At 44.1% G+C, this 27,115-nt stretch overlaps 3 protein-coding genes and 1 pseudogene across 3 annotated transcripts in view; all 4 read right to left on the bottom strand.

Annotated features, from left to right (window-relative positions):
• Window positions 1-2,334: 2,334 nt before the first annotated feature.
• On the bottom strand, window positions 2,335-6,266 carry LOC136674475 (protocadherin alpha-10 pseudogene; annotated as a pseudogene).
• Window positions 6,267-8,287: 2,021 nt separating this feature from the next.
• Window positions 8,288-10,714, bottom strand: LOC136674474 (protocadherin alpha-2-like). The gene is made up of 2 exons (XM_066650479.1): window positions 8,381-10,714; window positions 8,288-8,293 (listed from the first exon to the last, which is right to left on the bottom strand). The coding sequence occupies exons 1-2, from the start codon at window positions 10,712-10,714 to the stop codon at window positions 8,288-8,290; spliced, it is 2,340 nt and encodes a 779-aa protein (XP_066506576.1).
• Window positions 10,715-12,541: 1,827 nt separating this feature from the next.
• On the bottom strand, window positions 12,542-14,959 carry LOC136674473 (protocadherin alpha-2-like). The gene has a single exon (XM_066650477.1). The coding sequence runs from the start codon at window positions 14,957-14,959 to the stop codon at window positions 12,542-12,544; it is 2,418 nt and encodes an 805-aa protein (XP_066506574.1).
• A 481-nt stretch (window positions 14,960-15,440) lies between these two features.
• LOC136674472 (protocadherin alpha-2-like) overlaps window positions 15,441-27,115 on the bottom strand; it is a 12,367-nt gene continuing 692 nt past the window's right edge. Inside the window, exons 1-2 of the mRNA XM_066650476.1 lie at window positions 25,444-27,115; window positions 15,441-15,500 (exon numbers count right to left, since the gene is read on the bottom strand). The exon at window positions 25,444-27,115 is cut by the window's right edge and continues 692 nt beyond it. Coding sequence (XP_066506573.1) covers window positions 15,441-15,500; window positions 25,444-27,115 — 1,732 coding nt within the window. The remainder of the gene's footprint in view (window positions 15,501-25,443) is intronic.

Below are 27,115 nucleotides of genomic sequence, written 5' to 3'. Positions count from 1 at the left end.
GAGAAAAGGAAATTGGGTGTGAATCTGAATCATTTCCTTTTGTTTTCATTTGGAAGCTTATAGTTAAAAAGAAATAGGATTTTATTGTTTTTTCTCTAATTTTTTAATGCTTTCACTTCTGCCGCTCACAACTTGGATTTCAGGAAAAATAATGAAGGGTTTAACACCCAGTTTTCAGTTTTCATATTTAGCCTTAAATCGTCATAAAACTGAACTGATCAAAGTTATGTGAAGTTGCATCCTTCTGTTTCCTCCCACATCCCAGGACAGAGCGGCCTCACGAGCAGCAGGACAGAGCGGCCTCACGAGCAACAGGACAGAGCGGCCTCACGAGCGGCAGGACAGAGTGGCCTCACGAGCAGCAGGACAGAGCGGCCTCACGAGCAACAGGACAGAGCGGCCTCACGAGCGGCAGGACAGAGTGGCCTCACGAGCAGCAGGACAGAGCGGCCTCACGAGCAGCAGGACAGAGCGGCCTCATGAGCGGCAGAACAGAGCGGCCTCACGGGCAGCAGTACAGAGCAATCCTCATGAGCGGCAGGACAGAAGTTGTGTAAAGTCACACAATGGATATCTCTGTGTATAGAAAAACCTCTAGATTTGGAGGCTCCTGTTCCCCCCCCCACAGAGCAATCTGCATGTTCCAGAGTGTCTCACCTTCACAGCCTTCGCGACTGAGCCCTGAGACCGAGAGACTGCTCCACACTTCACTGTACCTCCACATTTCTGCTTTCATTCTGTTCTTTAATCACACACTGCTCTTACTTTATACACTTTCTCTTTGTTCACACACTCCTCCTGTTTGTTTATTGTTGTGCTCCAGAATGTATCAGAGGAGTGTGGTGCTCACGCTGAGGGAGGAAGTCCTGCTCGTGTCTCTGACCTGGAAAACACTCCATAAATAAAACTGAACCGAATGGGATTTGTGTTGCATCCAAACCCTGGCCTCAACCTCCTTTAACGACACACCTTTAATTACACTCTCTCTGACAGACCACAGCAAAGTCCCTCACACTTCTCCAGACTCCAGCACGTGACGCTTCTGCAGCTCATTCTGTTACTAAACAAACACCCCCCCCACCCTCCACTGCTCCTTTGAGGAAGAGCAGAAAAACAGAAATAAAACTTTACACAGAATCAATGACAAGTGAAAAGAGACCCACGAGTGTGAGAAACACCACAGAACAAACAGCAATGTGAAGAAGAGTGTGTTGTGGACAGGGACTGGGCGTTTAACCATGTCACAGTATCTGAAGTCAACTCAACTCAACTTTATTTATAGAGCACTTTAAAAAACACCAACAGCTGAAACAAAGTGCTGTACAAAAGATGTTTATAAAACAAAACAAAACAAAACAAAATAAAATAAAATTACCAATAAGGAAGAATAAATAACATAAATAAAAACTAAACAAATAAAACAAAACAAAGGTCTAATGCTGGGTTGAAAGCCAAGGAATAAAAATGAGTTTTAAGGTAAGTTTTAAAAATCGAAAGTGAAGAAGCCTAATCTGTAATGGGAGGCTATTCCACAGTTTTCGCAGCAATTGAAAAGGCTCTATCTCCTCTGAGCTTACGTTTCGACCTCGGCACCTCCAGGAGCAGCTGATCTGACCCGAGGCACCGAGCAGAGACGTGGGGATGTAGCAGCTCAGTGAGGGAAGGTGGGGAGAGTCCATTTAAAGATTTAAAAACAAAAAAGAGAATCTTAAAATGTACTCTTAAATGCACAGGCAACCAGTGGAGAGAGGCCAGAACGGGAGTGATATGTTCCCTCTTACACGAACCCGTTAAAAGTCGGGCAGCAGCATTTTGTACCAATTTGAGACGTCTGAGGGAGGACTGGCTGACTCCACAATAGAGTGCATCGCAGTAATCCAGCCAGGATGTGATGAAGGCATGGATTACTGTTTGAAAATGCTCATGTGTGAGAATTGGCTTCACCTTTGCCAGCTGCCTCAGGTGGAAAAAGCTGGACCTGACTACTGTGCCTATTTGGCGGTCCAATTTAAAATCACTGTCCATCTTAAAACCCAAATTTAAGATAGTTGGCTTCACATACAAAGTCAAGGGGCCCAAATCAACTGGAGGGGCTTCACAGGGACCACTGGGACCAAACACCATAACTTCTGTTTTGATTAAAATGTAAAAAATTTAAAGCCACCCAGTCTTTAATGTCATTGAGACATAACAACAGTGGTTTAATCGAGAAAGCATCTTTCTTCTTCAAAGGGACATATATCTGGCTGTTGTCAGCGTAACAGTGGAATGCAATGCCATGTTTTCTCAAGATAGAGCCCAGTGGGAACAGATAAAGTGAGAAAAGGAGGGGTCCTAAGATTGAGCCCTGTGGAACTCCATATGATAGGGGAGCTGAGGAGGATTCTGAGCCAGCAAAACTAACACACAAAGTTCTGTCCGTCAGATAGGACCTAAACCAGTCCAAAGCACTACCACAAATGCCGACTAGATGCTGCAAGCGGGAAACTAAAATGTTGTGATCCACTGTGTCAAAAGCCGCAGTTAGATCCAGCAGGACAAGAATTGCATGGTCCCCAGAATCATTGGCCAGGAGAATGTCATTGAAAACCCTGAGCAACGCTGACTCTGTACTATGCAAGGTTTTAAAACCAGACTGAAAAACCTCCAGGATATTATGCTCATCCAAAAATAATCTCAGTTGAGCATAAACAACGTTCTCCAAGATCTTTGAAATAAAAGGCAGCTTGGAAATGGGCAGGGGTTGTACTACAGCATGTTTAAAACTCACAGGAACAACACCGGAAGACAGACTGCTGTTAATAATGGTCAGAACCTGCTGCCCTATACTAAAGTGAGGAGGCAAAACATCACAAGGAGAACCTGAGGGCTTTAAATGGCCCACCACATCCTCCAAGTGCGACAGAGTCACCGGCTCAAACCTGTCAAACACAGCCATGCAAGGGGCGGAGTCAGAGGGGTCAACAGCAGGAGCTGTGATAAGAGCTTGTGCAGTAACAATCTTATCAATAAAAAAGTGCAGAAAGTCATTACAGATGTCAGGAGATGCTTCCAAACAGACAGGCTGAGGGGCCTTAAGAACAGAGTCAATGGTTTTAAATAACACACGTGGCTTATGACAATTTGCCATAATAATATTTGACAAGTGTTCTCTCTTAGCCTCTTTGATGGTGCTCTGGTAAGAACGCCAGCAGTCTTTTAACATTTGAAATGAAACCTGCAGCTTATCCTTTTTCCATCGGCGTTCAGCTCTGCGACACTTCTGCTTTGCTGCACGCGCTCGGTCATTGAACCAGGGCTCAGGTTTAACTTTGGGCTGTTTAGTTCTTAGTGGAGCCACTGAGTCCAGTATGGTTCGGCAGGAGGAGTGAAACCAGGAGCTGAGCTCCTCCGTATTAACAGAGGCTGAATCAGGAGGAGAACAAAGCTGGTCGAAAGCTCAGGTGAACTGACCGGCAGTGAAAGAGCAAAACACAATATCACACAAATCCATACACACCACAGAAATGATTGAAGATGTGATGAACATCACAGTGTCGTGTGTAAAGTGTGTGATACAGAGGTTCACCAACAGTGAGAAATGCACACACTGCTGCTAACACCCCCCTGTTCCCTGTAGAGACTTAGGATCTGGGATTAATTTAAACAAAATATAACACTGACAGAGAGGGAAAAGCAACAAGAAAAACAGCGTAAATAAGCTTTAAAAACCCTTTTCACCAAATCTATGATAAAAATAAATCTTCACCTAGAGTCTGTAACATCATCTGGATTCACCTTCCCTTCAAATCTAACCTCAATCACCAGAAACTCAGAAAACAGTTTAGACTTCTGTACATCATCTGTACGCCACTCACAGCAAAGTGTAACGCCATTCATAACCACCTCCCCCTTACCTTCCCGGCGCTGGTGAGGGTGTGTCCCCGTGTGAAGGTGTCTCCTCCGTTGATGCTGATGAGCTCTGCGTCTGCAGGCGGAGGGAACGGCGAGGGGAAGACCACCACGTCACTCTTCAGCGTGTCCGAGCTGAAGCACACGTCGTACTGCTGAGTGGCTTTGGAGTAAGACCAGCTCCCGTCAGGGTGCGCGGTGACCACCGGAGCGCCGCAGGAGCCCAAAGCGCCCCCGGAGCCGCAGCATCTGGCCGCCGCTAAAGCCACGAGGCTCAGCAGGAAGAGCCCCGACACCGAGACGATAGCGATGAGCAGATACAGGTTCAGATCAGAGAAAGCCTCCTCCTTCAGCGGCACCTGTCTTAGGGAAGGCTGCACGCGCTCCACGCTCTCCACCACCACCACCTCCACGCTGGCCGTGGCCGAGAGGGAGGGCTCTCCGTGGTCGCTCACCGTCACCACGAGCGCGTGGCTCTTCAGGTCGTTGTCGCTCATGCGTCTCTTAGTCCTGATCTCTCCGGAGCTGCTCCCGATGCGGAACAGGTTAGTGCCCTTAGCTTCAGTGAGGTGATAAGACAGCAGCGCGTTGTAGCCACAGTCCGCGTCCACCGCTCGCACTTTAGCCACAAAGTAGCCCGCCTCAGCAGAGTAGGGGACGCTCTCGGTGCTCACTGAGCCGGCTTCAGAGTAAGGAGCTAGAAGAACGGGACTGTTGTCGTTCTCGTCCAGGACGAACACGCTCACGCTCACGTTGCTGCTCAGAGGAGGAGAGCCGCTGTCCGTGGCCTGCACCTGGAACCGGAGGCGCTTGATGGTCTCGTAGTTGAAGGACTGCATGGCCACTATTTCACCGCTGACTGGATTGATGTGGAACATCGCCGATAAGGGAACGTCGCCGTTGCCGTTCTCTAAAAGCGAGTACGAGAGTTCAGCGTTCACACCGACATCTGGATCATCCGCCTGCACTTTGGTCACCAGAGCCCCCGCCTGGTTATTCTCTCGAATAGAAGCCTCAATGATGGCTGCTGGGAACCGAGGAGCGTTATCATTAACATCAGAGACACGCACAGTTATCACAGAGCTGTTGGAGAGAGGAGGAGCTCCTTCATCTACAGCCTGCAGTGGGATGTTATACTGAGAGACCCTCTCTCTGTCTAAAGGCCCGTCCACCACCAGGGAGAAGTGGTTTTTATAGGACGGCTCCAGTTTGAACGGGAAGGAGCCCTTCACTGAGACGTGGACCACGCCGTTCCTGCCTCCGTCTCGGTCAGAGACGGTCACTAAAGCCACAGCGGTGCCGGGTTTGGTGTCCTCCTTCATGCTCTCCATCAGGGGGGTCGTTACGATCTCCGGGGCGTTGTCATTTTCATCTAAAACCTCCACTAAAACTTTACAGTGTGCGCTCTGAGGAGGGCTGCCTTTGTCTCTGGCTTGAACTCTGAGCTCCACGGCCTGGTTGTCCTCGTAGTCGATCGGCCCGTTGACCAGGATGTCCCCGGTGTCTGGGACTATGGTGAACAGGTCTTTCTTCCTTGACTTCCCGTGTCCTAAAAAGGAATAAACCACCTGGCTGTTGACCCCTTGGTCCAGATCCGTGGCGGACACGGAGATGATCCTCGTTCCTGGCGATACGTTCTCCTTCACTCTCACTTTGTAAAGGGGAAGGCTGAAAACGGGGCTGTTGTCGTTGACATCCATCACATCTATGATTATATTCAACGTGCCTGACTTGGGAGGCTTCCCACCATCCACAGCAGTGAGCACCAGGCGGAGGAGCGCCTGCTTTTCTCTGTCTAAAGGCTTCTGCAGCAGGAGCTCTGCGTAGACACTGTCCCCTTCTCTCTGGACGTCTGTAGAGAAGTGCTCGTTCTGGCTCAGCCTGTAGTCTTTCAGTGCATTGCTGCCTATGTCATTATCCTCAGCCACAGGGAGGGGAAACCTCTCTCCAACACTAGCATGCTCAAATATACTCAGTTTGAACGTGTCCACTGGAAAATGAGGCGCATTATCATTTACGTCCACGATTTTGATCTCAATCCTGAAAAGCTGGTGTGGGCTCTGGGCGAGAGCTTCTAAATTCAGAGCACACTGGTCTTCAGCAGCGCAGATCTCCTCCCGATCGATCCTCTCGTTCACAAACAGAGCCCCTGTCTTCATATTCACCTCAAAATACTTCTTATTGGACCCAGACACGATCTGGAACTGTCTGGACTCCAAGTCGTGGGCGTTAACGCTCAGATCCTTGGCGATGTTCCCAACCACAGTCCCCTTATTCACCTCCTCGGAGACGGAGTACGCTATTTGTCCTGACGACGCCGTCCACGGGGAGAAGAGGATGAACATCCAGACGCTGGAACATCCCAAACACCCCATGTTCACCCGCTGCGCTCAGGAGAATGGAAAACAGAACCGTATTTTGATGCGGATCCTTCTGAACGAACGAGGACAACTCCGAATAATCCCAGAGCCTCGTGCTTCCTCCGCAGAAGGCTTGTGTTTTGCTTTTTTCTCTTCCTGAAAAAAACAGCGGAGGGTGGTGCTCGGGAAACAGGGACTGACCTCCTCAAACTCGCGGTCTGCAGCGACATCATGTGTTCAGAAAGAGAATTACAGCCCTGTCCTTTAATGAGACAAGTAACTCAAGGCATTTAAGGTTTTCAGAGACAAATGTGAATAGAACATAGATGCCTTGCTCTTAAATAAAGTCTGGATTAATAAAACCACATCTCAGCTCGGGGCTGAACGCCAGAAACGTGCAGTAGAGCCTTGATAGAAGATGGAAAACCCTAAATAATCCGAAACCAGTACAAACCCAGTCAACACAGCCGTGTGGGACACAAATGAGCAGCTCTCCTGGAAACCAGCAAGTTTCACCAATGCGTTAAACACTGGACCCACATATGGAGTCCCTCTAGGGTCAGTGATGGGACCAGGACGTGTTGAACCTACAGCCTTTATGTAAAAACACAGCATCCCTATAAAAGAAATCAAACCCAGTGTGTGCCCATGTGGACCTCATATTTATAGAGTTACCTTGATGTTCCTATTTAACCCATACATGCAGCCCACCCACCCACGGCACAGACCCAACTTACACCCAGCCAGCCCATGTTCCACACACGTGGACCTCACTAAGGTGTGCAGGATGAGAGCTTCTATTAAACAAGCTGAACTTCCTGTAGCTGAGCTCTAAGCTGAGCATCACTGACGCTGTCCTCGGTGCTGAACTGCATCTCATGGTAAAACCAACTGGACACAGTCAAGCCAGGGGTTTTATGACCTGGGAACAGCTGGTGCAGACCGCTCCTCAAGACAGACCACCACTCCACAGGACGTCATAAAGTTCAGATGTGTGGAGACTTGACTCAAACTTCAAATATCAGTATGGCTCATAGTTATAATAATATACATATATATCAACAACACAAAAAACAGCAGCAAGAACCATCAAGTACCCAGTTCCAGAGCTTGGAGTAAACACACAAACAAACAACAACCAATATCCGACTCCAGAAGTCTTTCCTTGTAAAACGAATCTGTGCTTAGTGTGTATTAATTTACACTGAAAGTAAACTGAGTAAAACAGTCATGTGACTTTCACCCCTCTCCTACGACTGAAGTATGTTTCTCTGAGAACACATTCAAAATGTGCTTAAATGATTAATAACACATAAAATACAAATAAAACTCATTACTACAGACACGTCAGAGTCACCGATAGAAATATAGCAATAACACAAAGCACAGTATTGTCACGTGGTCTGTGTTATTGAGGGGAGAATGGCAGCTGGGGGCAGGACACGGATAAACAATTTAACAACGTGAGAACCAGAAACCGTCCAAGGGTAATACACACGTCCGATCAAAGAGGTGAAACAAGGGGCCGACACAGAAGAGTAATCAGAGCAACAACGACAAGGTGAAACAACGGCTTTAGCGCTTAGAACTAAACAGCACTTCACAAAGGAGTCACTGAGAGCAGTCAATGAACAGACCGCGGCAGGTGCGGGCGACATTGAGTGGCCACTCCTACCCACGTGCGCTCCCAGGGACTTCTGGGAATTGTAGGCTTGAGGCGGAGATGTGACAGATATGTGGGATTACTGATTACAACATTGTAAATTAGGAGTATATTAGAGGTACATTGCTACACTACACTATGGTACACATAAGTATAACTTCACGTATTTTAAGTTATAAATTAGTCGTTATTTAATACCATTTAATGTTTCCAAAACTGAAAAAATTAATATATATATAACACAATGTGTTTCTGATGCAAAGCCCAATACAACCCCCTTAGAGCGGTCCCAAAACACCAGGGATGATATTTAAAATAGCAAGAGGTACCAGGAGGCGTGCTCTCTAACTGTGAGTGAGTTCCATAAGGAGCTTCACATCTAAAATATGACACAACCAAGAAAGCACTGACTCAGGTGATAAACTCTGTAACGAGACCCGACTTCAGACCCAAGCACAGCCCTTACCTTCCCGGCGCTGGTGAGGGTGTGTCCCCGTGTGAAGGTGTCTCCTCCGTTGATGCTGATGAGCTCTGCGTCTGCAGGCGGAGGGAACGGCGAGGGGAAGACCACCACGTCACTCTTCAGCGTGTCCGAGCTGAAGCACACGTCGTACTGCTGAGTGGCTTTGGAGTAAGACCAGCTCCCGTCAGGGTGCGCGGTGACCACCGGAGCGCCGCATGAGCCCAAAGCGCCACCGGAGCCGCAGCATCTGGCCGCCGCTAAAGCCACGAGGCTCAGCAGGAAGAGCCCCGACACCGAGACGATAGCGATGAGCAGATACAGGTTCAGATCAGAGAAAGCCTCCTCCTTCAGCGGCACCTGTCTTAGGGAAGGCTGCACGCGCTCCACGCTCTCCACCACCACCACCTCCACGCTGGCCGTGGCCGAGAGGGAGGGCTCTCCGTGGTCGCTCACCGTCACCACGAGCGCGTGGCTCTTCAGGTCGTTGTCGCTCATGCGTCTCTTAGTCCTGATCTCTCCGGAGCTGCTCCCGATGCGGAACAGGTTAGTGCCCTTAGCTTCAGTGAGGTGATAAGACAGCAGCGCGTTGTAGCCACAGTCCGCGTCCACCGCTCGCACTTTAGCCACAAAGTAGCCCGCCTCAGCAGAGTAGGGGACGCTCTCGGTGCTCACTGAGCCGGCTTCAGAGTAAGGAGCTAGAAGAACGGGACTGTTGTCGTTCTCGTCCAGGACGAACACGCTCACGCTCACGTTGCTGCTCAGAGGAGGAGAGCCGCTGTCCGTGGCCTGCACCTGGAACTGGAGGCGCTTCAGCTCCTCGTAGTTGAAAGACTGTTTGCTGTAGATGTCTCCAGTTTCTGAGTTGATGTCTATGAAAGGGAGACCGCCGATGAGAGCATAGGATATCTGAGCATTTTCACTGACATCTTTATCTTGTGCTCTCACGTTTCCTATCACAACGCCAGCTGGACTGTTTTCCTTCACGTACACGTTCATAAACGGCTCTGGAAAGAGGGGCATGTTGTCATTAACGTCAGCAATGTGGACAGTCAGGACACTGGTGCTGGAAAGAGATGGTGTCCCCTCATCTGTGGCTTTAACTGCGATGTGATACACAGCAACATCTTCTCGGTCCAGAGGCCCATTCACGACTAAGGAGTAGTAGTTTTTGTAGGAAGACTCGATCTTGAAAGGGACAAGGCCTACGATGCTGCAGTGCACCACTCCGTTCTTACCTCCATCTTTGTCCGAGACCGTGAACAAAGCCACGGCCGTCCCTTCCCTACAGTCCTCCTTCACCGAGCCGCTCAGGGACGTCACCACGATCTCAGGCGGGTTGTCGTTTATGTCGACGATTTCCACCAAAACTTTACACTGGGAGCTTTTCGGAGGCTGGCCTTTGTCTTTCGCTTCAACTCTCAGCTCCACAGCAGCGTCCACCTCATAGTCCAGTTCCCCTTTGACCGTTATGACCCCGCTCTGAGGGTTAATGGAGAAGAGCTCTGAGTTCTTAGCACTGCTTTGTCTGACCAGAGCATAAACGATCTCTCCGTTGGGTCCTTCGTCTAAGTCTGTGGCTGAGAGAGACAGCACTCGAGCTCCAGGTGCAGCGTTCTCCATCATTTTCACCTTGTAAAGCGATTGGCTGAAAACCGGGGGGTTGTCATTAACATCCAAAACACTGACCACAATCTCCAACGTCCCAGATAAGGGAGGTCTCCCTCCGTCCAGAGCTGTCAGTATGAGATTAATCACAGGCTGTGTTTCTCGATCTAAAACCTTCTTCAGCACCATCTCCACAGAAACGCTGTCCTCTCCAGCTTGGACCTCCAAAGCAAAGTGGTCGTTCGGGCTCAGTTTGTAGCTCTTCACCGCGTTGCTGCCCGTGTCTGGATCCTCGGCGGCCGGCAACGTGAACCTCTCTCCCACGGCAGACAGCTCGGTGATGTTCAGGATGTGTCTCCCCGTCGTAAACAGTGGGGCGTTATCGTTAATGTCCACCACGTTCACCTCAATGCGATAAAGCACGAGGGGGTTCTGAGCCATCGCCTCCACCCGCATGGAGCACTTCTGAGCCTTAGAGCACAGCGCTTCTCGGTCAATCCTCCCGCTCACAAAGAGAGCCCCAGTCTTTAAACTCACCCCAAAATACTCCTGACCAGACACCACCTCAAACCTCCGGGCCTCCAGGTCCTGGGGAGTGAGGTGGAGGTCCTTAGCCACGTTCCCCACCACCGTCCCCTCCCTCACTTCCTCCGAGACGGAATACACGACCTGGGCGGAGGAGAGCTCCCACCAGAGAAGAGGCAGCACGATCCCAGACAAAATAAGATCCATTTTCAGACAGCGCAGAGGCGACACGCTGTCAGATCAAACAATAAACGAAATAATAAACAACCGGAGCGCGTCAGATCAAAGGAGATGAATAAACAAGCGGCAGATACGTCATTCTTCTCTGAACCTCCGTCTCCTCCGTGCGCAGCAGGGTTTCTGACTGAAAACGGGAGGGAAGGACAGGCAAAGCGCCGCCTCTCTTAAAAGTTCACGGTCTACAGCGACCTCAAGTGGCGGGATTAGGTACAGCAGGCTGCTTTTATGAATGAGGACCTAGAAAACACACTGCAATCGTAAAGAAAACAGTAAAAGAGTTTGAGAAACACGTCTCTAAACACAGCCCTCAGAACTGACCAGGGCTCTGGGCTTCTCTGGGCGTCTCTATAGGACAAGGATCCCGTTCACTTCCGTGTGATGGAGAGAAGAACAGCTTTAAACACCACAACTGAGCGCTGCAACAAAAAGAGCATCCAACACCTGCTTTAGCTTCGTGGCACTGGCTGTTTGCCTCTTGTAGGATTCATGTGAAATGTCTTTTATTGGTTTATAAATCTCTGATTGGAGTAGCACCCAAACACTTCTCAGAACATGATCCACACAGTGCTCTAAGATCAAGTGCTGCGCTGTGGAACTGTTCCTGGATGAAGCACAGAACGACTGGAGAACTGCTCTGTTTCATGCGGCAAGAACCTGGAACTCGTTACTCATTAATATTCATCAGGGATCGTTTATTACTCGCTGCTGTTGGAGGTAAAAGACCACGGGGATAATCAGAGGAATCATAGAACTGATATAAACACTGACCAAACACAACCCCAAACACATCTCTCCTGGATAAAGGCTAGTGACCAGCCATCAGAACCATCTTTAATGACCTTTCAGTCGTGTCCCTCAGTGACCATGTCCAGTACACGCCAAGATTACTGATCAATTAAAGCTCCCCATTCAATTAGAGACACAGAGGCTGCAGAAGTTTGGGCACGCCTGATCAGAGGCCACATGTCAAACACAGGTTAAATTCAGCATATTATTATTATTATTGTTACACAAGTTTCCTGTAAGCTCTCAAAACTGGTTCTTCCAGGGTTCTTTGGTAAAAGAAAGGGGTTCTATTAAGACCAATAGGTTCTCTATATAACCATCACCATGGAGAAATGGTCCTCCAGGAAAATGCTGATCATGAAACCTTTTCAAAACTGCTTTTACATAGAACCCAACAGCTTTATTGAGATTGAAGGTTCTTCAAGGGTTCTTTAGCAAAGACAATGGTTCTAATCACTACACGATTTCTATAGAAAGCATCTGCAGCTGGTTGTTCTCAAACTGTTCTTTAGAGCAATGGAGAAGGTGTTTAGCACCAAAGAGGGTTCTTCTGTTGTGACGAGGACATTGTGATAACATTTTCATAGAAATAACCTGAAGAGCATTTTCCTCGTTCTAATGATCTCAGCACCATTGGTCTAAATAGAACCACTGGCTTTAATAAAGAACCCTTATAGGGCCATACTTTTAGAGCAAGACATGGTAACAACAGAAGAAACACTTTTAGTGCCATATACAACACATAGTCCATCAAGGTAAAGAACTATTTCACCATGAGAATGGTTCAAGGACCAAGGTTCTAAATAAATATTTGTCTTTAGTACCGAACTCTTGAAGAACTCTTTCTAATAATTGAAGAGGATTTTTAAAAGTTAATTTATATGAAGAAATGAAATATAGCATGATTTGTGAGTTTCGTCGCTGTCCAGAAAGTGGTGCTGAAACCCTCCTAACGTTCTCAATAGCCACGTGTTTCTAACACAAACCCACAGCCTCCAGCAGCTCAGCTCACACCCAAAGAACTGTGAACCTCCTCCTTACCTTCCCGGCGCTGGTGAGGGTGTGTCCCCGTGTGAAGGTGTCTCCTCCGTTGATGCTGATGAGCTCTGCGTCTGCAGGCGGAGGGAACGGCGAGGGGAAGACCACCACGTCACTCTTCAGCGTGTCCGAGCTGAAGCACACGTCGTACTGCTGAGTGGCTTTGGAGTAAGACCAGCTCCCGTCAGGGTGCGTGGTGACCACCGGAGCGCCGCAGGAGCCCCAAGCGCCCCCGGAGACGCAGCATCTGGCCGCCGCTAAAGCCACGAGGCTCAGCAGGAAGAGCCCCGACACCGAGACGATAGCGATGAGCAGATACAGGTTCAGATCAGAGAAAGCCTCCTCCTTCAGCGGCACCTGTCTTAGGGAAGGCTGCACGCGCTCCACGCTCTCCACCACCACCACCTCCACGCTGGCCGTGGTCGAGAGGGAGGGCTCTCCGTGGTCGCTCACCGTCACCACGAGCGCGTGGCTCTTCAGGTCGTTGTCGCTCATGCGTCTCTTAGTCCTGATCTCTCCAGAGCTGCTCCCGATGCGGAACAGGTTAGTGCCCTTAGCTTCAGTGAGGTGATAAGACAGCAGCGCGTTGTAGCCACAGTCCGCGTCCACCGCTCGCACTTTAGCCACAAAGTAGCCCGCCTCAGCAGAGTAGGGGACGCTCTCGGTGCTCACTGAGCCGGCTTCAGAGTAAGGAGCTAGAAGAACGGGACTGTTGTCGTTCTCGTCCAGGACGAACACGCTCACGCTCACGTTGCTGCTCAGAGGAGGAGAGCCGCTGTCCGTGGCCTGCACCTGGAACCGGAGCATCTTTGTTTCTTCATAGTTGAAGGACTGTTTACTGTAAATATCCCCACTCACAGGGTTAATGTCCACCATAGACATCCAGGAACTTCCCATGTTGTTACTACCACTCAAGGAATAAACAATCTGAGCGTTTTCATTAACATCTGGATCCTGAGCTGTCACTGTGGCGATGACGTTTCCAGCTGGACTGTTCTCCTCCACATTAAACACCATTAAGGCGTCTGGGAAGCGAGGCGGGTTGTCGTTGACGTCGGTGATGTCCAGGGTCAGGACCACGCTGCTGGACAGTGATGGGTTTCCCTTATCGACAGCTGTTACAGTGATGCTATACTGGGCTATCTGCTCTCTATCCAGAGGTCCGTCCACCACAAGGGAGTAATAGTTCTTATAGGACGGCTGAAGTATGAACGGAGCATGCTGTGTAACTCTCGCACTGACCTCTCCGTTCTTGCCCACGTCACGATCTGCAATGGTGATCAGTCCTACGGCTGTGCCAGCAGCGGCGTCCTCTCTCAGCGCGCTCATAATAGAGGAAACGGAAATGACAGGCGCGTTGTCGTTCATGTCGAGCACCTCGATCAAAACCTTGCAGTGGGACGCACGAGGGGAGGGGCCTTTATCTTGAGCCTTGGCGTGAAGCTCAAAAGCAGCAGTGTCCTCTCTGTCCAGCCCTGTCTTCACCGTGATGTCTCCGGTGGCGGAGTCGATGTCGAAAACGTCGGCCCACTTCTCTTTCCCGTGGCTTATCAGCGAGTAGACGATCTCTCCATTGAGTCCGGAGTCTATATCCGTGGCGTTGAGCTTCAGGACCGGCGTCCCAGGCCCTGCGCTCTCAGGGACGCTGGCTTTATACAGCTCTCTGCTGAAAGTAGGAGTGTTGTCATTGACATCGATCACATTCACGGTTATATCCAGAGTCCCGGACCTCACGGGTCGGCCTCCGTCCACGGCCGTGAGGACGAGCTTAACCACGGCTTGCTTTTCTCGGTCCAAGGCTTTCTGTAGGACCAGCTGTGGGGAGAGTTTCTGCAGCTGCTCTCCACCCTCGACGCTCATTGTGAAGTATTCATTAGCGCTGAGCTTGTAGCTCTTGATTGAGTTGCTGCCTATGTCCGCATCACTCGCTTTGGGCAGTGGATACTTGTCTCCAGCAAATGCATGCTCCGAAATATTTAAATCATACCTTCTGTAAGGAAAAGCAGGAGCGTTGTCGTTCACATCCATCACATTCACAGTGACGCTGAAAAGCCTCAGTGGATTTTGCGCAATCGCTTCCAGATGCAGCGAGCACGTCTGGCTCGAGGGACAAAGCTCCTCTCGGTCGACTCTCTCGCTCACAAACAGCTCCCCTGTCTTCAAGTTGACCCCGAAATACGCTCTGCTGGAGCCGGGCGCGAGCTGAAACCTGCCTGCCTCCAGATCTCCAGCGTTAATGTTCAGATCCTTTGCCATATTCCCAAAAACGGTCCCTGCACTCACTTCCTCCGTCACGGAGTAAACCACCTGAGTCAGAGATACATCCAGGAAAGACAGGAGAAGGAGGAACAAAAGACAGGGATATGGTCCCAGAACTAGTAGAGCCATTATCCTGCTGTATTACTCTGTAATTATATAGTAATAACACAGCTGTGGCTGGTTTATGAACGACAGAAGCTCTGTCTCCTCTTCCTCCTCCTCCTCCTTCTCCTTTCTTCTCTGCGTAAACAGAAAGGTGGGGTCTGCTCCAGGAAGGAGGTGCTGATCTTCATTCTCATGGTCAACAGCGACCTCCAGTGTCCAGTTTTCATGTTTGAAGAGCAGTGCTGAGGTAAACAGGCTTTAGAGTTGTGTCTGTGCATCATTTTCACCCGAATAAAGTGTGTTACCTCAAGACAGTGCTTCCCAAAGCTACGGGAACTGAAAGAGAGGACGGTGATGATGAGTTTAATCAGTGGGAGGACTGTTGGACACGTTTCTAGCTCCAGATTATTAATAAACCACTGCGCTAATAGATAGTGGAAATGTAAGAACTGATAGTAAGCAAATGTATGCAGGAGAAACACATGGGGAAGGAGAAGCCCTGATGTCACTGCTGTTGAATAACGAAGAGGAAGGTGATCCAGAAGCTCCCGGGAAAAACTGGAGTCTCCAGACACCACCACAACAACAAAATCAACAAATAAACACCCAATAAACCAACAACAGCTGAAACAAACACATCAACTCCAACTAAAGCAAGCTCTGCACATTTCCACCTCAACTGTGTCAAGGTCACGTGACGTCACACGTAGCTCTAAAAACGAGATGCAATAACTTCAGCTAGACGTTTCCCTAACCGCGTGAGGGGTAATATTCATAATGAATCTCTGCTGACAGCTCGTATTCACTTTGGTGTTGGTCTGTTGCAGTGCGCTGATGAACAGTGTTTAAAGTGATACAGTGTTATGGGTGTTATATTCATCCATTCATGTTTTCTAAGTGCTTCCTCCTGACCAGGGCAGCATGGGTCTGGGGTCGTGGTGCGAGGCAGGGACCCTGGACCTCCTGGACCCCCTTATGGTGCATATTGTGTAATAAAATGTACATTAAAAACCCCTTAAAAGGCTCTCAGGCTTATTCCATAATAAACTTTTCGTTCCTACGCAGAGTCACTGAACGCAAGGCACCAGTCCATCACGGGGCGCCACACACACACACACACACACACACACACAGCCACTCCAACTACACTCGCTCACTGTCACTATGGTGGTACCCTCAAGGGAACATATTCTCTACCTTTATTTAGGGAACGTTACAGCACCATAGACTATATTCATTGTAGATCATTAATGTCATTCGCCCCGTTTCATCTCCAGGACTTTTATTGTGTTCTTTTATTCTCCACAGTTGTATAATGAAAGATTACAGAGATCCCCCTCTCCTTCTGGAGAAGAGAATGTAATGAACCTTTAGGAACACAACTGGACTCTAACACCACTGCTGTACCTTTAAAGATACACTTCACTGTTTGTAGCTTTAAAGATACACCACAGTGTTTGTAGCTTTAAAGATGCACTACACTGTTTGTAGCTTTAAAAGATACACTACACTGTTTGTACGTTTAAAGATACACTACACTGTTTGTAGCTTTAAAGACACACTACGCTGTTTGTACCTTTAAAGATACACTACACTGTTTGTACGTTTAAAGATACACTACACTGTTTGTACCTTTAAAGATACACTACATTGTCTGAACCTTTAAAGACACACTACGCTGTTTGTACCTTTAAAGATACACTACACTGCTGTATCTTTAAAGATACACTACACTGTTTGTACCTTTAAAGATACACTACACTGTTTGTAGCTTTAAAGATACACTACACTGTTTGTACCTTTAAATATACACTTCACTGTTTGTAGCTTTAAAGATGCACTACACTGTTTGTACCTTTAAAGATTAACTACACTGTTTGTAGCTTTAAAGATACACTACAATTTTTGTAGCTTTAAAGATACACTACACTGTCTGTACGTTTAAAGATACACTACACTGTTTGTAGCTTTAAAGATACACTACACTGCTGTATCTTTAAAGATACACTACACTGTTTGTACCTTTAAAGATTAACTACACTGTTTGTAGCTTTAAAGATACACTACAATTTTTGTAGCTTTAAAGATACACTACACTGTCTGAACCTTTAAAGACACACTACGCTGTTTGTACCTTTAAAGATACACTACACTGCTGTATCTTTAAAGATACACTACACTGTTTGTACCTTTAAAGATACACTACACTGTTTGTAGCTTTAAAGATACACTACACTGTTTGTACCTTTAAATATACACTTCACTGTTTGTAGCTTTAAAGATGCACTACACTGTTTGTACCTTTAAAGATTAACTACACTGTTTGTAGCTTTAAAGATACACTACAATTTTTGTAGCTTTAAAGATACACTACACTGTCTGTACGTTTAAAGATACACTACACTGTTTGTAGCTTTAAAGATTAACTACACTGTTTGTAGCTTTAAAGATACACTACAATTTTTGTAGCTTTAAAGATACACTACACTGTCTGTACGTTTAAAGATACACTACACTGTTTGTACCTTTAAAGATTAACTACACTGTTTGTAGCTTTAAAGATACACTACAATTTTTGTAGCTTTAAAGATACACTACACTGTCTGTACGTTTAAAGATACACTACACTGTTTGTACCTTTAAAGATTAACTACACTGTTTGTAGCTTTAAAGATACACTACAATTTTTGTAGCTTTAAAGATACACTACACTGTCTGTACGTTTAAAGATACACTTCACTGTTTGTAGCTTTAAAGATGCACTACACTGTTTGTAGCTTTAAAGATGCACTACACTGTTTGTACCTTTAAAGATTAACTACACTGTTTGTAGCTTTAAAGATACACTACAATTTTTGTAGCTTTAAAGATACACTACACTGTCTGTACGTTTAAAGATACACTACACTGTTTGTAGCTTTAAAGATACACTACACTGTTTGTACCTTTAAAGATACACTTCACTGTTTGTAGCTTTAAAGATACACTACACTGTCTGTACGTTTAAAGATACACTACACTGTTTGTAGCTTTAAAGATACACTACACTGTTTGTACCTTTAAAGATACACTACACTGTTTGTAGCTTTAAAGATACACTACACTGTTTGTAGCTTTAAAGATACACTACACTGTTTGTAGCTTTAAAGATACACTACAATTTTTGTAGCTTTAAAGATACACTACACTGTCTGTACGTTTAAAGATACACTACACTGTTTGTAGCTTTAAAGATACACTACACTGTTTGTACCTTTAAAGATACACTTCACTGTTTGTAGCTTTAAAGATACACTACACTGTTTGTAGCTTTAAAGATACACTACACTGTTTGTACCTTTAAAGATACACTTGACTGTTTGTAGCTTTAAAAATACACTACACTGTTTGTAGCTTTAAAGATACACTACACGGTTTGTAGCTTTAAAGATACACTACACTGTTTGTAGCTTTAAAGATACACTACACTGTTTATATGTTTAAAGATACACTACACTGTTTGTAGCTTTAAAGATACACTACACTGTTTATAGCTTTAAAGATACACTACAGTGTTTGTAGATTTAAAGATAAACTACACTGTTTGTACCTTTAAAGATACACTACACTGTTTATACGTTTAAAGATACACTACACTGTTTGTAGCTTTAAAGATACACTACACTGTTTGTACCTTTAAAGATACACTACACTGTTTGTAGCTTTTAAGATACACTACACTGTTTGTACCTTTAAAGATACACTACACTGTTTGAAGCTTTAAAGAAACACTACACTGTTTATATGTTTAAAGATACAATACACTGTTTGTAGCTTTAAAGACACACTACGCTGTTTGTACCTTTAAAGATACACTACACTGCTGTATCTTTAAAGATACACTACACTGTTTGTACCTTTAAAGATACACTACACTGTTTGTAGCTTTAAAGATACACTACACTGTTTGTACCTTTAAATATACACTTCACTGTTTGTAGCTTTAAAGATGCACTACACTGTTTGTACCTTTAAAGATTAACTACACTGTTTGTAGCTTTAAAGATACACTACAATTTTTGTAGCTTTAAAGATACACTACACTGTCTGTACGTTTAAAGATACACTACACTGTTTGTAGCTTTAAAGATTAACTACACTGTTTGTAGCTTTAAAGATACACTACAATTTTTGTAGCTTTAAAGATACACTACACTGTCTGTACGTTTAAAGATACACTACACTGTTTGTACCTTTAAAGATTAACTACACTGTTTGTAGCTTTAAAGATACACTACAATTTTTGTAGCTTTAAAGATACACTACACTGTCTGTACGTTTAAAGATACACTACACTGTTTGTACCTTTAAAGATTAACTACACTGTTTGTAGCTTTAAAGATACACTACAATTTTTGTAGCTTTAAAGATACACTACACTGTCTGTACGTTTAAAGATACACTTCACTGTTTGTAGCTTTAAAGATGCACTACACTGTTTGTAGCTTTAAAGATGCACTACACTGTTTGTACCTTTAAAGATTAACTACACTGTTTGTAGCTTTAAAGATACACTACAATTTTTGTAGCTTTAAAGATACACTACACTGTCTGTACGTTTAAAGATACACTACACTGTTTGTAGCTTTAAAGATACACTACACTGTTTGTACCTTTAAAGATACACTTCACTGTTTGTAGCTTTAAAGATACACTACACTGTCTGTACGTTTAAAGATACACTACACTGTTTGTAGCTTTAAAGATACACTACACTGTTTGTACCTTTAAAGATACACTACACTGTTTGTAGCTTTAAAGATACACTACACTGTTTGTAGCTTTAAAGATACACTACACTGTTTGTAGCTTTAAAGATACACTACAATTTTTGTAGCTTTAAAGATACACTACACTGTCTGTACGTTTAAAGATACACTACACTGTTTGTAGCTTTAAAGATACACTACACTGTTTGTACCTTTAAAGATACACTTCACTGTTTGTAGCTTTAAAGATACACTACACTGTTTGTAGCTTTAAAGATACACTACACTGTTTGTACCTTTAAAGATACACTTGACTGTTTGTAGCTTTAAAAATACACTACACTGTTTGTAGCTTTAAAGATACACTACACGGTTTGTAGCTTTAAAGATACACTACACTGTTTGTAGCTTTAAAGATACACTACACTGTTTATATGTTTAAAGATACACTACACTGTTTGTAGCTTTAAAGATACACTACACTGTTTATAGCTTTAAAGATACACTACAGTGTTTGTAGATTTAAAGATAAACTACACTGTTTGTACCTTTAAAGATACACTACACTGTTTATACGTTTAAAGATACACTACACTGTTTGTAGCTTTAAAGATACACTACACTGTTTGTACCTTTAAAGATACACTACACTGTTTGTAGCTTTTAAGATACACTACACTGTTTGTACCTTTAAAGATACACTACACTGTTTGAAGCTTTAAAGAAACACTACACTGTTTATATGTTTAAAGATACAATACACTGTTTGTAGCTTTAAAGATACACTACACTGTTTGTACCTTTAAAGATACACTACACTGTTTGTACCTTTAAAGATGCACTACACTGTTTGTAGCTTTAAAGATGCACTACACTGTTTGTACCTTTAAAGATGCACTACAATGTTTGTAGCTTTAAAGATACACTACACTGTTTGTAGCTTTAAAGATACACTACACTGTTTGTAGCTTTAAAGATACACTACACTGTCTGTACGTTTAAAGATACACTACACTGTTTGTAGCTTTAAAGATACACTACACTGTTTGTACCTTTAAAGATACACTTCACTGTTTATACGTTTAAAGATACACTACACTGTTTGTAGCTTTAAAGATACACTACACTGTTTGTAGCTTTAAAGATACACTACACTGTTTGTAGCTTTAAAGATACACTACACTGTTTGTAGCTTTATAGATACACTACACTGTTTGTAGCTTTTAAGATACACTACACTGTTTGTAGATTTAAAGATAAACTACACTGTTTGTACCTTTAAAATTACACTACACTGTTTGTACCTTTAAAGATACACTACACTGTTTATATGTTTAAAGATACACTACACTGTTTGTACCTTTAAAATTACACTACACTCTTTGTACCTTTAAAGATACACTACACTGTTTGTAGCTGTAAAGATACACTGCACTGTTAGTAGCTTTAAAGATACACTACAGTGTTTGTAGCTTTAAAGATACACTACACTGTTTGTACGTTTAAAGATACACTACACTGTTTGTACGTTTAAAGGTACACTACACTGTTTGTAGCTTTAAAGATACACTACACTGTTTGTAGCTTTAAAGATACACTACACTGTTTGTACCTTTAAAGATACACTACACTCTTTGTACCTTTAAAGATGCAATACACTGTTTGTAGCTTTAAAGATGCACTACACTGTTTGTACCTTTAAAGATACACTACACTGTTTATACGTTTAAAGATACACTACACTGTTTATACGTTTAAAGATACACTACACTGTTTGTAGCTTTAAAGATACACTACACTGTTTGTACGTTTAAAGATACATTACACTGTTTGTAGCTTTAAAGATACACTACACTGTTTGTACGTTTAAAGATACACTACACTCTTTGTACCTTTAAAGATACACTACACTGTTTGTAACTTTAAAATTACACTACACTGTTTGTACCTTTAAAGATACACTACACTGTTTGTAGCTGTAAAGATACACTGCACTGTTAGTAGCTTTAAAGATACACTACAGTGTTTGTAGCTTTAAAGATACACTACACTGTTTGTACGTTTAAAGATACACTACACTGTTTGTACGTTTAAAGGTACACTACACTGTTTGTAGCTTTAAAGATACACTGCACTGTTAGTAGCTTTAAAGATACACTACAGTGTTTGTAGCTTTAAAGATACACTACACTGTTTGTACGTTTAAAGATACACTACACTGTTTGTACGTTTAAAGGTACACTACACTGTTTGTAGCTTTAAAGATACACTACACTGTTTGTAGCTTTAAAGATACACTACACTGTTTGTACCTTTAAAGATACACTACACTCTTTGTACCTTTAAAGATGCAATACACTGTTTGTAGCTTTAAAGATGCACTACACTGTTTGTACCTTTAAAGATACACTACACTGTTTGTACCTTTAAAGATACACTACACTGTTTATACGTTTAAAGATACACTACACTGTTTATACGTTTAAAGATACACTACACTGTTTGTAGCTTTAAAGATACACTACACTGTTTGTACGTTTAAAGATACATTACACTGTTTGTAGCTTTAAAGATACACTACACTGTTTGTAGCTTTAAAGATACACTACACTGTTTGTAGCTTTAAAGATACACTACAATTTTTGTAGCTTTAAAGATACACTACACTGTCTGTACGTTTAAAGATACACTACACTGTTTGTAGCTTTAAAGATACACTACACTGTTTGTAGCTTTAAAGATACACTACACTGTTTGTACCTTTAAAGATACACTTGACTGTTTGTAGCTTTAAAAATACACTACACTGTTTGTAGCTTTAAAGATACACTACACGGTTTGTAGCTTTAAAGATACACTACACTGTTTGTAGCTTTAAAGATACACTACACTGTTTATATGTTTAAAGATACACTACACTGTTTGTAGCTTTAAAGATACACTACACTGTTTATAGCTTTAAAGATACACTACAGTGTTTGTAGATTTAAAGATAAACTACACTGTTTGTACCTTTAAAGATACACTACACTGTTTATACGTTTAAAGATACACTACACTGTTTGTAGCTTTAAAGATACACTACACTGTTTGTACCTTTAAAGATACACTACACTGTTTGTAGCTTTTAAGATACACTACACTGTTTGTACCTTTAAAGATACACTACACTGTTTGAAGCTTTAAAGAAACACTACACTGTTTATATGTTTAAAGATACAATACACTGTTTGTAGCTTTAAAGATACACTACACTGTTTGTACCTTTAAAGATACACTACACTGTTTGTACCTTTAAAGATGCACTACACTGTTTGTAGCTTTAAAGATGCACTACACTGTTTGTACCTTTAAAGATGCACTACAATGTTTGTAGCTTTAAAGATACACTACACTGTTTGTAGCTTTAAAGATACACTACACTGTTTGTAGCTTTAAAGATACACTACACTGTCTGTACGTTTAAAGATACACTACACTCTTTGTAGCTTTAAAGATACACTACACTGTTTGTACCTTTAAAGATACACTTCACTGTTTATACGTTTAAAGATACACTACACTGTTTGTAGCTTTAAAGATACACTACACTGTTTGTAGCTTTAAAGATACACTACACTGTTTGTAGCTTTAAAGATACACTACACTGTTTGTAGCTTTATAGATACACTACACTGTTTGTAGCTTTTAAGATACACTACACTGTTTGTAGATTTAAAGATAAACTACACTGTTTGTACCTTTAAAATTACACTACACTGTTTGTACCTTTAAAGATACACTACACTGTTTATATGTTTAAAGATACACTACACTGTTTGTACCTTTAAAATTACACTACACTCTTTGTACCTTTAAAGATACACTACACTGTTTGTAGCTGTAAAGATACACTGCACTGTTAGTAGCTTTAAAGATACACTACAGTGTTTGTAGCTTTAAAGATACACTACACTGTTTGTACGTTTAAAGATACACTACACTGTTTGTACGTTTAAAGGTACACTACACTGTTTGTAGCTTTAAAGATACACTACACTGTTTGTAGCTTTAAAGATACACTACACTGTTTGTACCTTTAAAGATACACTACACTCTTTGTACCTTTAAAGATGCAATACACTGTTTGTAGCTTTAAAGATGCACTACACTGTTTGTACCTTTAAAGATACACTACACTGTTTGTACCTTTAAAGATACACTACACTGTTTATACGTTTAAAGATACACTACACTGTTTATACGTTTAAAGATACACTACACTGTTTGTAGCTTTAAAGATACACTACACTGTTTGTACGTTTAAAGATACATTACACTGTTTGTAGCTTTAAAGATACACTACACTGTGTGTACGTTTAAAGATACACTACACTCTTTGTACCTTTAAAGATACACTACACTGTTTGTAACTTTAAAATTACACTACACTGTTTGTACCTTTAAAGATACACTACACTGTTTGTAGCTGTAAAGATACACTGCACTGTTAGTAGCTTTAAAGATACACTACAGTGTTTGTAGCTTTAAAGATACACTACACTGTTTGTACGTTTAAAGATACACTACACTGTTTGTACGTTTAAAGGTACACTACACTGTTTGTAGCTTTAAAGATACACTGCACTGTTAGTAGCTTTAAAGATACACTACAGTGTTTGTAGCTTTAAAGATACACTACACTGTTTGTACGTTTAAAGATACACTACACTGTTTGTACGTTTAAAGGTACACTACACTGTTTGTAGCTTTAAAGATACACTACACTGTTTGTAGCTTTAAAGATACACTACACTGTTTGTACCTTTAAAGATACACTACACTCTTTGTACCTTTAAAGATGCAATACACTGTTTGTAGCTTTAAAGATGCACTACACTGTTTGTACCTTTAAAGATACACTACACTGTTTGTACCTTTAAAGATACACTACACTGTTTGTACGTTTAAAGATACACTACACTGTTTATACGTTTAAAGATACACTACACTGTTTGTAGCTTTAAAGATACACTACACTGTTTGTACGTTTAAAGATACATTACACTGTTTGTAGCTTTAAAGATACACTACACTGTTTGTAGCTTTAAAGATACACTACACTGTTTGTAGCTTTAAAGAAACACTACACTGTTTATATGTTTAAAGATACACTACACTGTTTGTAGCTTTAAAGAAACACTACACTGTTTATATGTTTAAAGATACACTACACTGTTTGTACCTTTAAAGATACACTACACTGTTTGTACCTTTAAAGATACACTACACTGTTTGTAACTTTAAAATTACACTACACTGTTTGTACCTTTAAAGATACACTACACTGTTTGTTCCTTTTGTGACAATAATATACCTGTAGAATACCTCATATTCTGAGAGTTTACCAACTTCCTGTCGTGGAAACCAAAGTACCCGGAAGAAACCCACACCAAAACATAGAGAAAACCCTTAGACCTTACAGCTACAGGGAACAGCTTAAGGAACGGACTCCACAGACCGTGCGGCCTTAATAGACATTATTATTAATAACAATAACAAGGAGAAAGAAATGTTACTAACCCCTGAAACAAACTAAAGAGCGAGGTGAGAATGTTGTCCACTCTCACTCTCACTGAGAGGAGAAACAGAATTAAACATTACATTCTCACAAAACACCCTCCTGAGAGAAGCTGGTGCCTGTCGCTCTCCACAGAGTGGTGCTGAAAGTGTGAGAACCAAGAAATATCCCCTTCACAGCACAACAGTTTAAAGCCTTACCTTCCCGGCGCTGGTGAGGGTGTGTCCCCGTGTGAAGGTGTCTCCTCCGTTGATGCTGATGAGCTCTGCGTCTGCAGGCGGAGGGAACGGCGAGGGGAAGACCACCACGTCACTCTTCAGCGTGTCCGAGCTGAAGCACACGTCGTACTGCTGAGTGGCTTTGGAGTAAGACCAGCTCCCGTCAGGGTGCGCGGTGACCACCGGAGCGCCGCAGGAGCCCAAAGCGCCCCCGGAGCCGCAGCATCTGGCCGCCGCTAAAGCCGCGAGGCTCAGCAGGAAGAGCCCCGACACCGAGACGATAGCGATGAGCAGATACAGGTTCAGATCAGAGAAAGCCTCCTCCTTCAGCGGCACCTGTCTTAGGGAAGGCTGCACGCGCTCCACGTTCTCCACCACCACCACCTCCACGCTGGCCGTGGCCGAGAGGGAGGGCTCTCCGTGGTCGCTCACCGTCACCACGAGCGCGTGGCTCTTCAGGTCGTTGTCGCTCATGCGTCTCTTAGTCCTGATCTCTCCGGAGCTGCTCCCGATGCGGAACAGGTTAGTGCCCTTAGCTTCAGTGAGGTGATAAGACAGCAGCGCGTTGTAGCCACAGTCTGCGTCCACCGCTCGCACTTTAGCCACAAAGTAGCCCGCCTCAGCAGAGTAGGGGACGCTCTCGGTGCTCACTGAGCCGGCTTCAGAGTAAGGAGCTAGAAGAACGGGGCTGTTGTCGTTCTCGTCCAGGACGAACACGCTCACGCTCACGTTGCTGCTCAGAGGAGGAGAGCCGCTGTCCGTGGCCTGCACCTGGAACCGGAAGCGCTTCAGCTCCTCGTAGTTGAAGGACTGCATGCTGTAGATCTCTCCGCTCTCAGAGTTGATGCTCACGGCCGAGGACACGGGCAGGTCAGGGCTGGAGAGTAATGAATAGGAAAGGTGTGCGTTCTCACCCGTGTCCCTGTCCTGCGCTGAGACCACTGCTATGAGACCACCCGCTGGACTGTTCTCCTTCACGTAGGCATCTACCGACGGCAGCGAGAAGCGAGGTGGGTTGTCGTTGACGTCAGAAACGCGGACGGTGACCACGGTGGTGCTGGACAGAGGCGGCGCTCCTTCGTCTGTGGCTGTGATGGACACGTTGTAGAGCTCGTGCTCTTCTCGGTCGAGGGTCCCGTCCAGAACCAGAGAGTAGTACTTGCCTTGGGTGGACTCCAGCACGAAGGGAGAGTTCTTGGAAACGGAGCAGTGGACTTTCCCATTGCTGCCTCCGTCCTTGTCCTGGATGGTGATCAGTGCGATGACGGTGCCCTTTTTGGCGTCCTCGCGTACACTGTCCAGTAGAGAGGAGAGTTTGATGTCCGGTGCGTTGTCGTTCACGTCCACTATCTCCACTAAGACTTTACAATGTGATGCTAGAGGAGTAGATCCTCCATCTCGAGCTTCCACTCGAATCTCATAAGCACCTGTGCTCTCATAGTCCAACTGTCCAATCACGGTCATCTCTCCGCTGCTTGAATCAATGGCAAACTTCTCTGCTATCCCCTTCTGGCCTTGTTTGAATGAATATGTCACTTCACTGTTCATGCCCTCGTCCAGATCGGATGCGTTTAGCTTTAAAATGACTGACCCAGGGCCAGTGTTTTCTGGAACTGCAGCTTTGTACACAGACTTGGAGAAAGCAGGCGCATTA

The sequence above is a fragment of the Hoplias malabaricus genome, chromosome 18, assembly GCF_029633855.1.
Source record: "Hoplias malabaricus isolate fHopMal1 chromosome 18, fHopMal1.hap1, whole genome shotgun sequence".
NCBI lineage: Eukaryota > Metazoa > Chordata > Actinopteri > Characiformes > Erythrinidae > Hoplias > Hoplias malabaricus.
The sequence above is the reverse complement of the archived record's forward strand: the minus strand, read 5'-3'. Positions and strand labels throughout refer to the sequence as shown.

What these genes read in the sequence shown, in the direction of transcription:
- LOC136674474 (XM_066650479.1), bottom strand. Translation starts at nt 10,714, where the DNA reads ATGGATCTTATTTTGTCTGGGATCGTGCTGCCTCTTCTCTGGTGGGAG.
- LOC136674473 (XM_066650477.1), bottom strand. Translation starts at nt 14,959, where the DNA reads ATGGCTCTACTAGTTCTGGGACCATATCCCTGTCTTTTGTTCCTCCTT.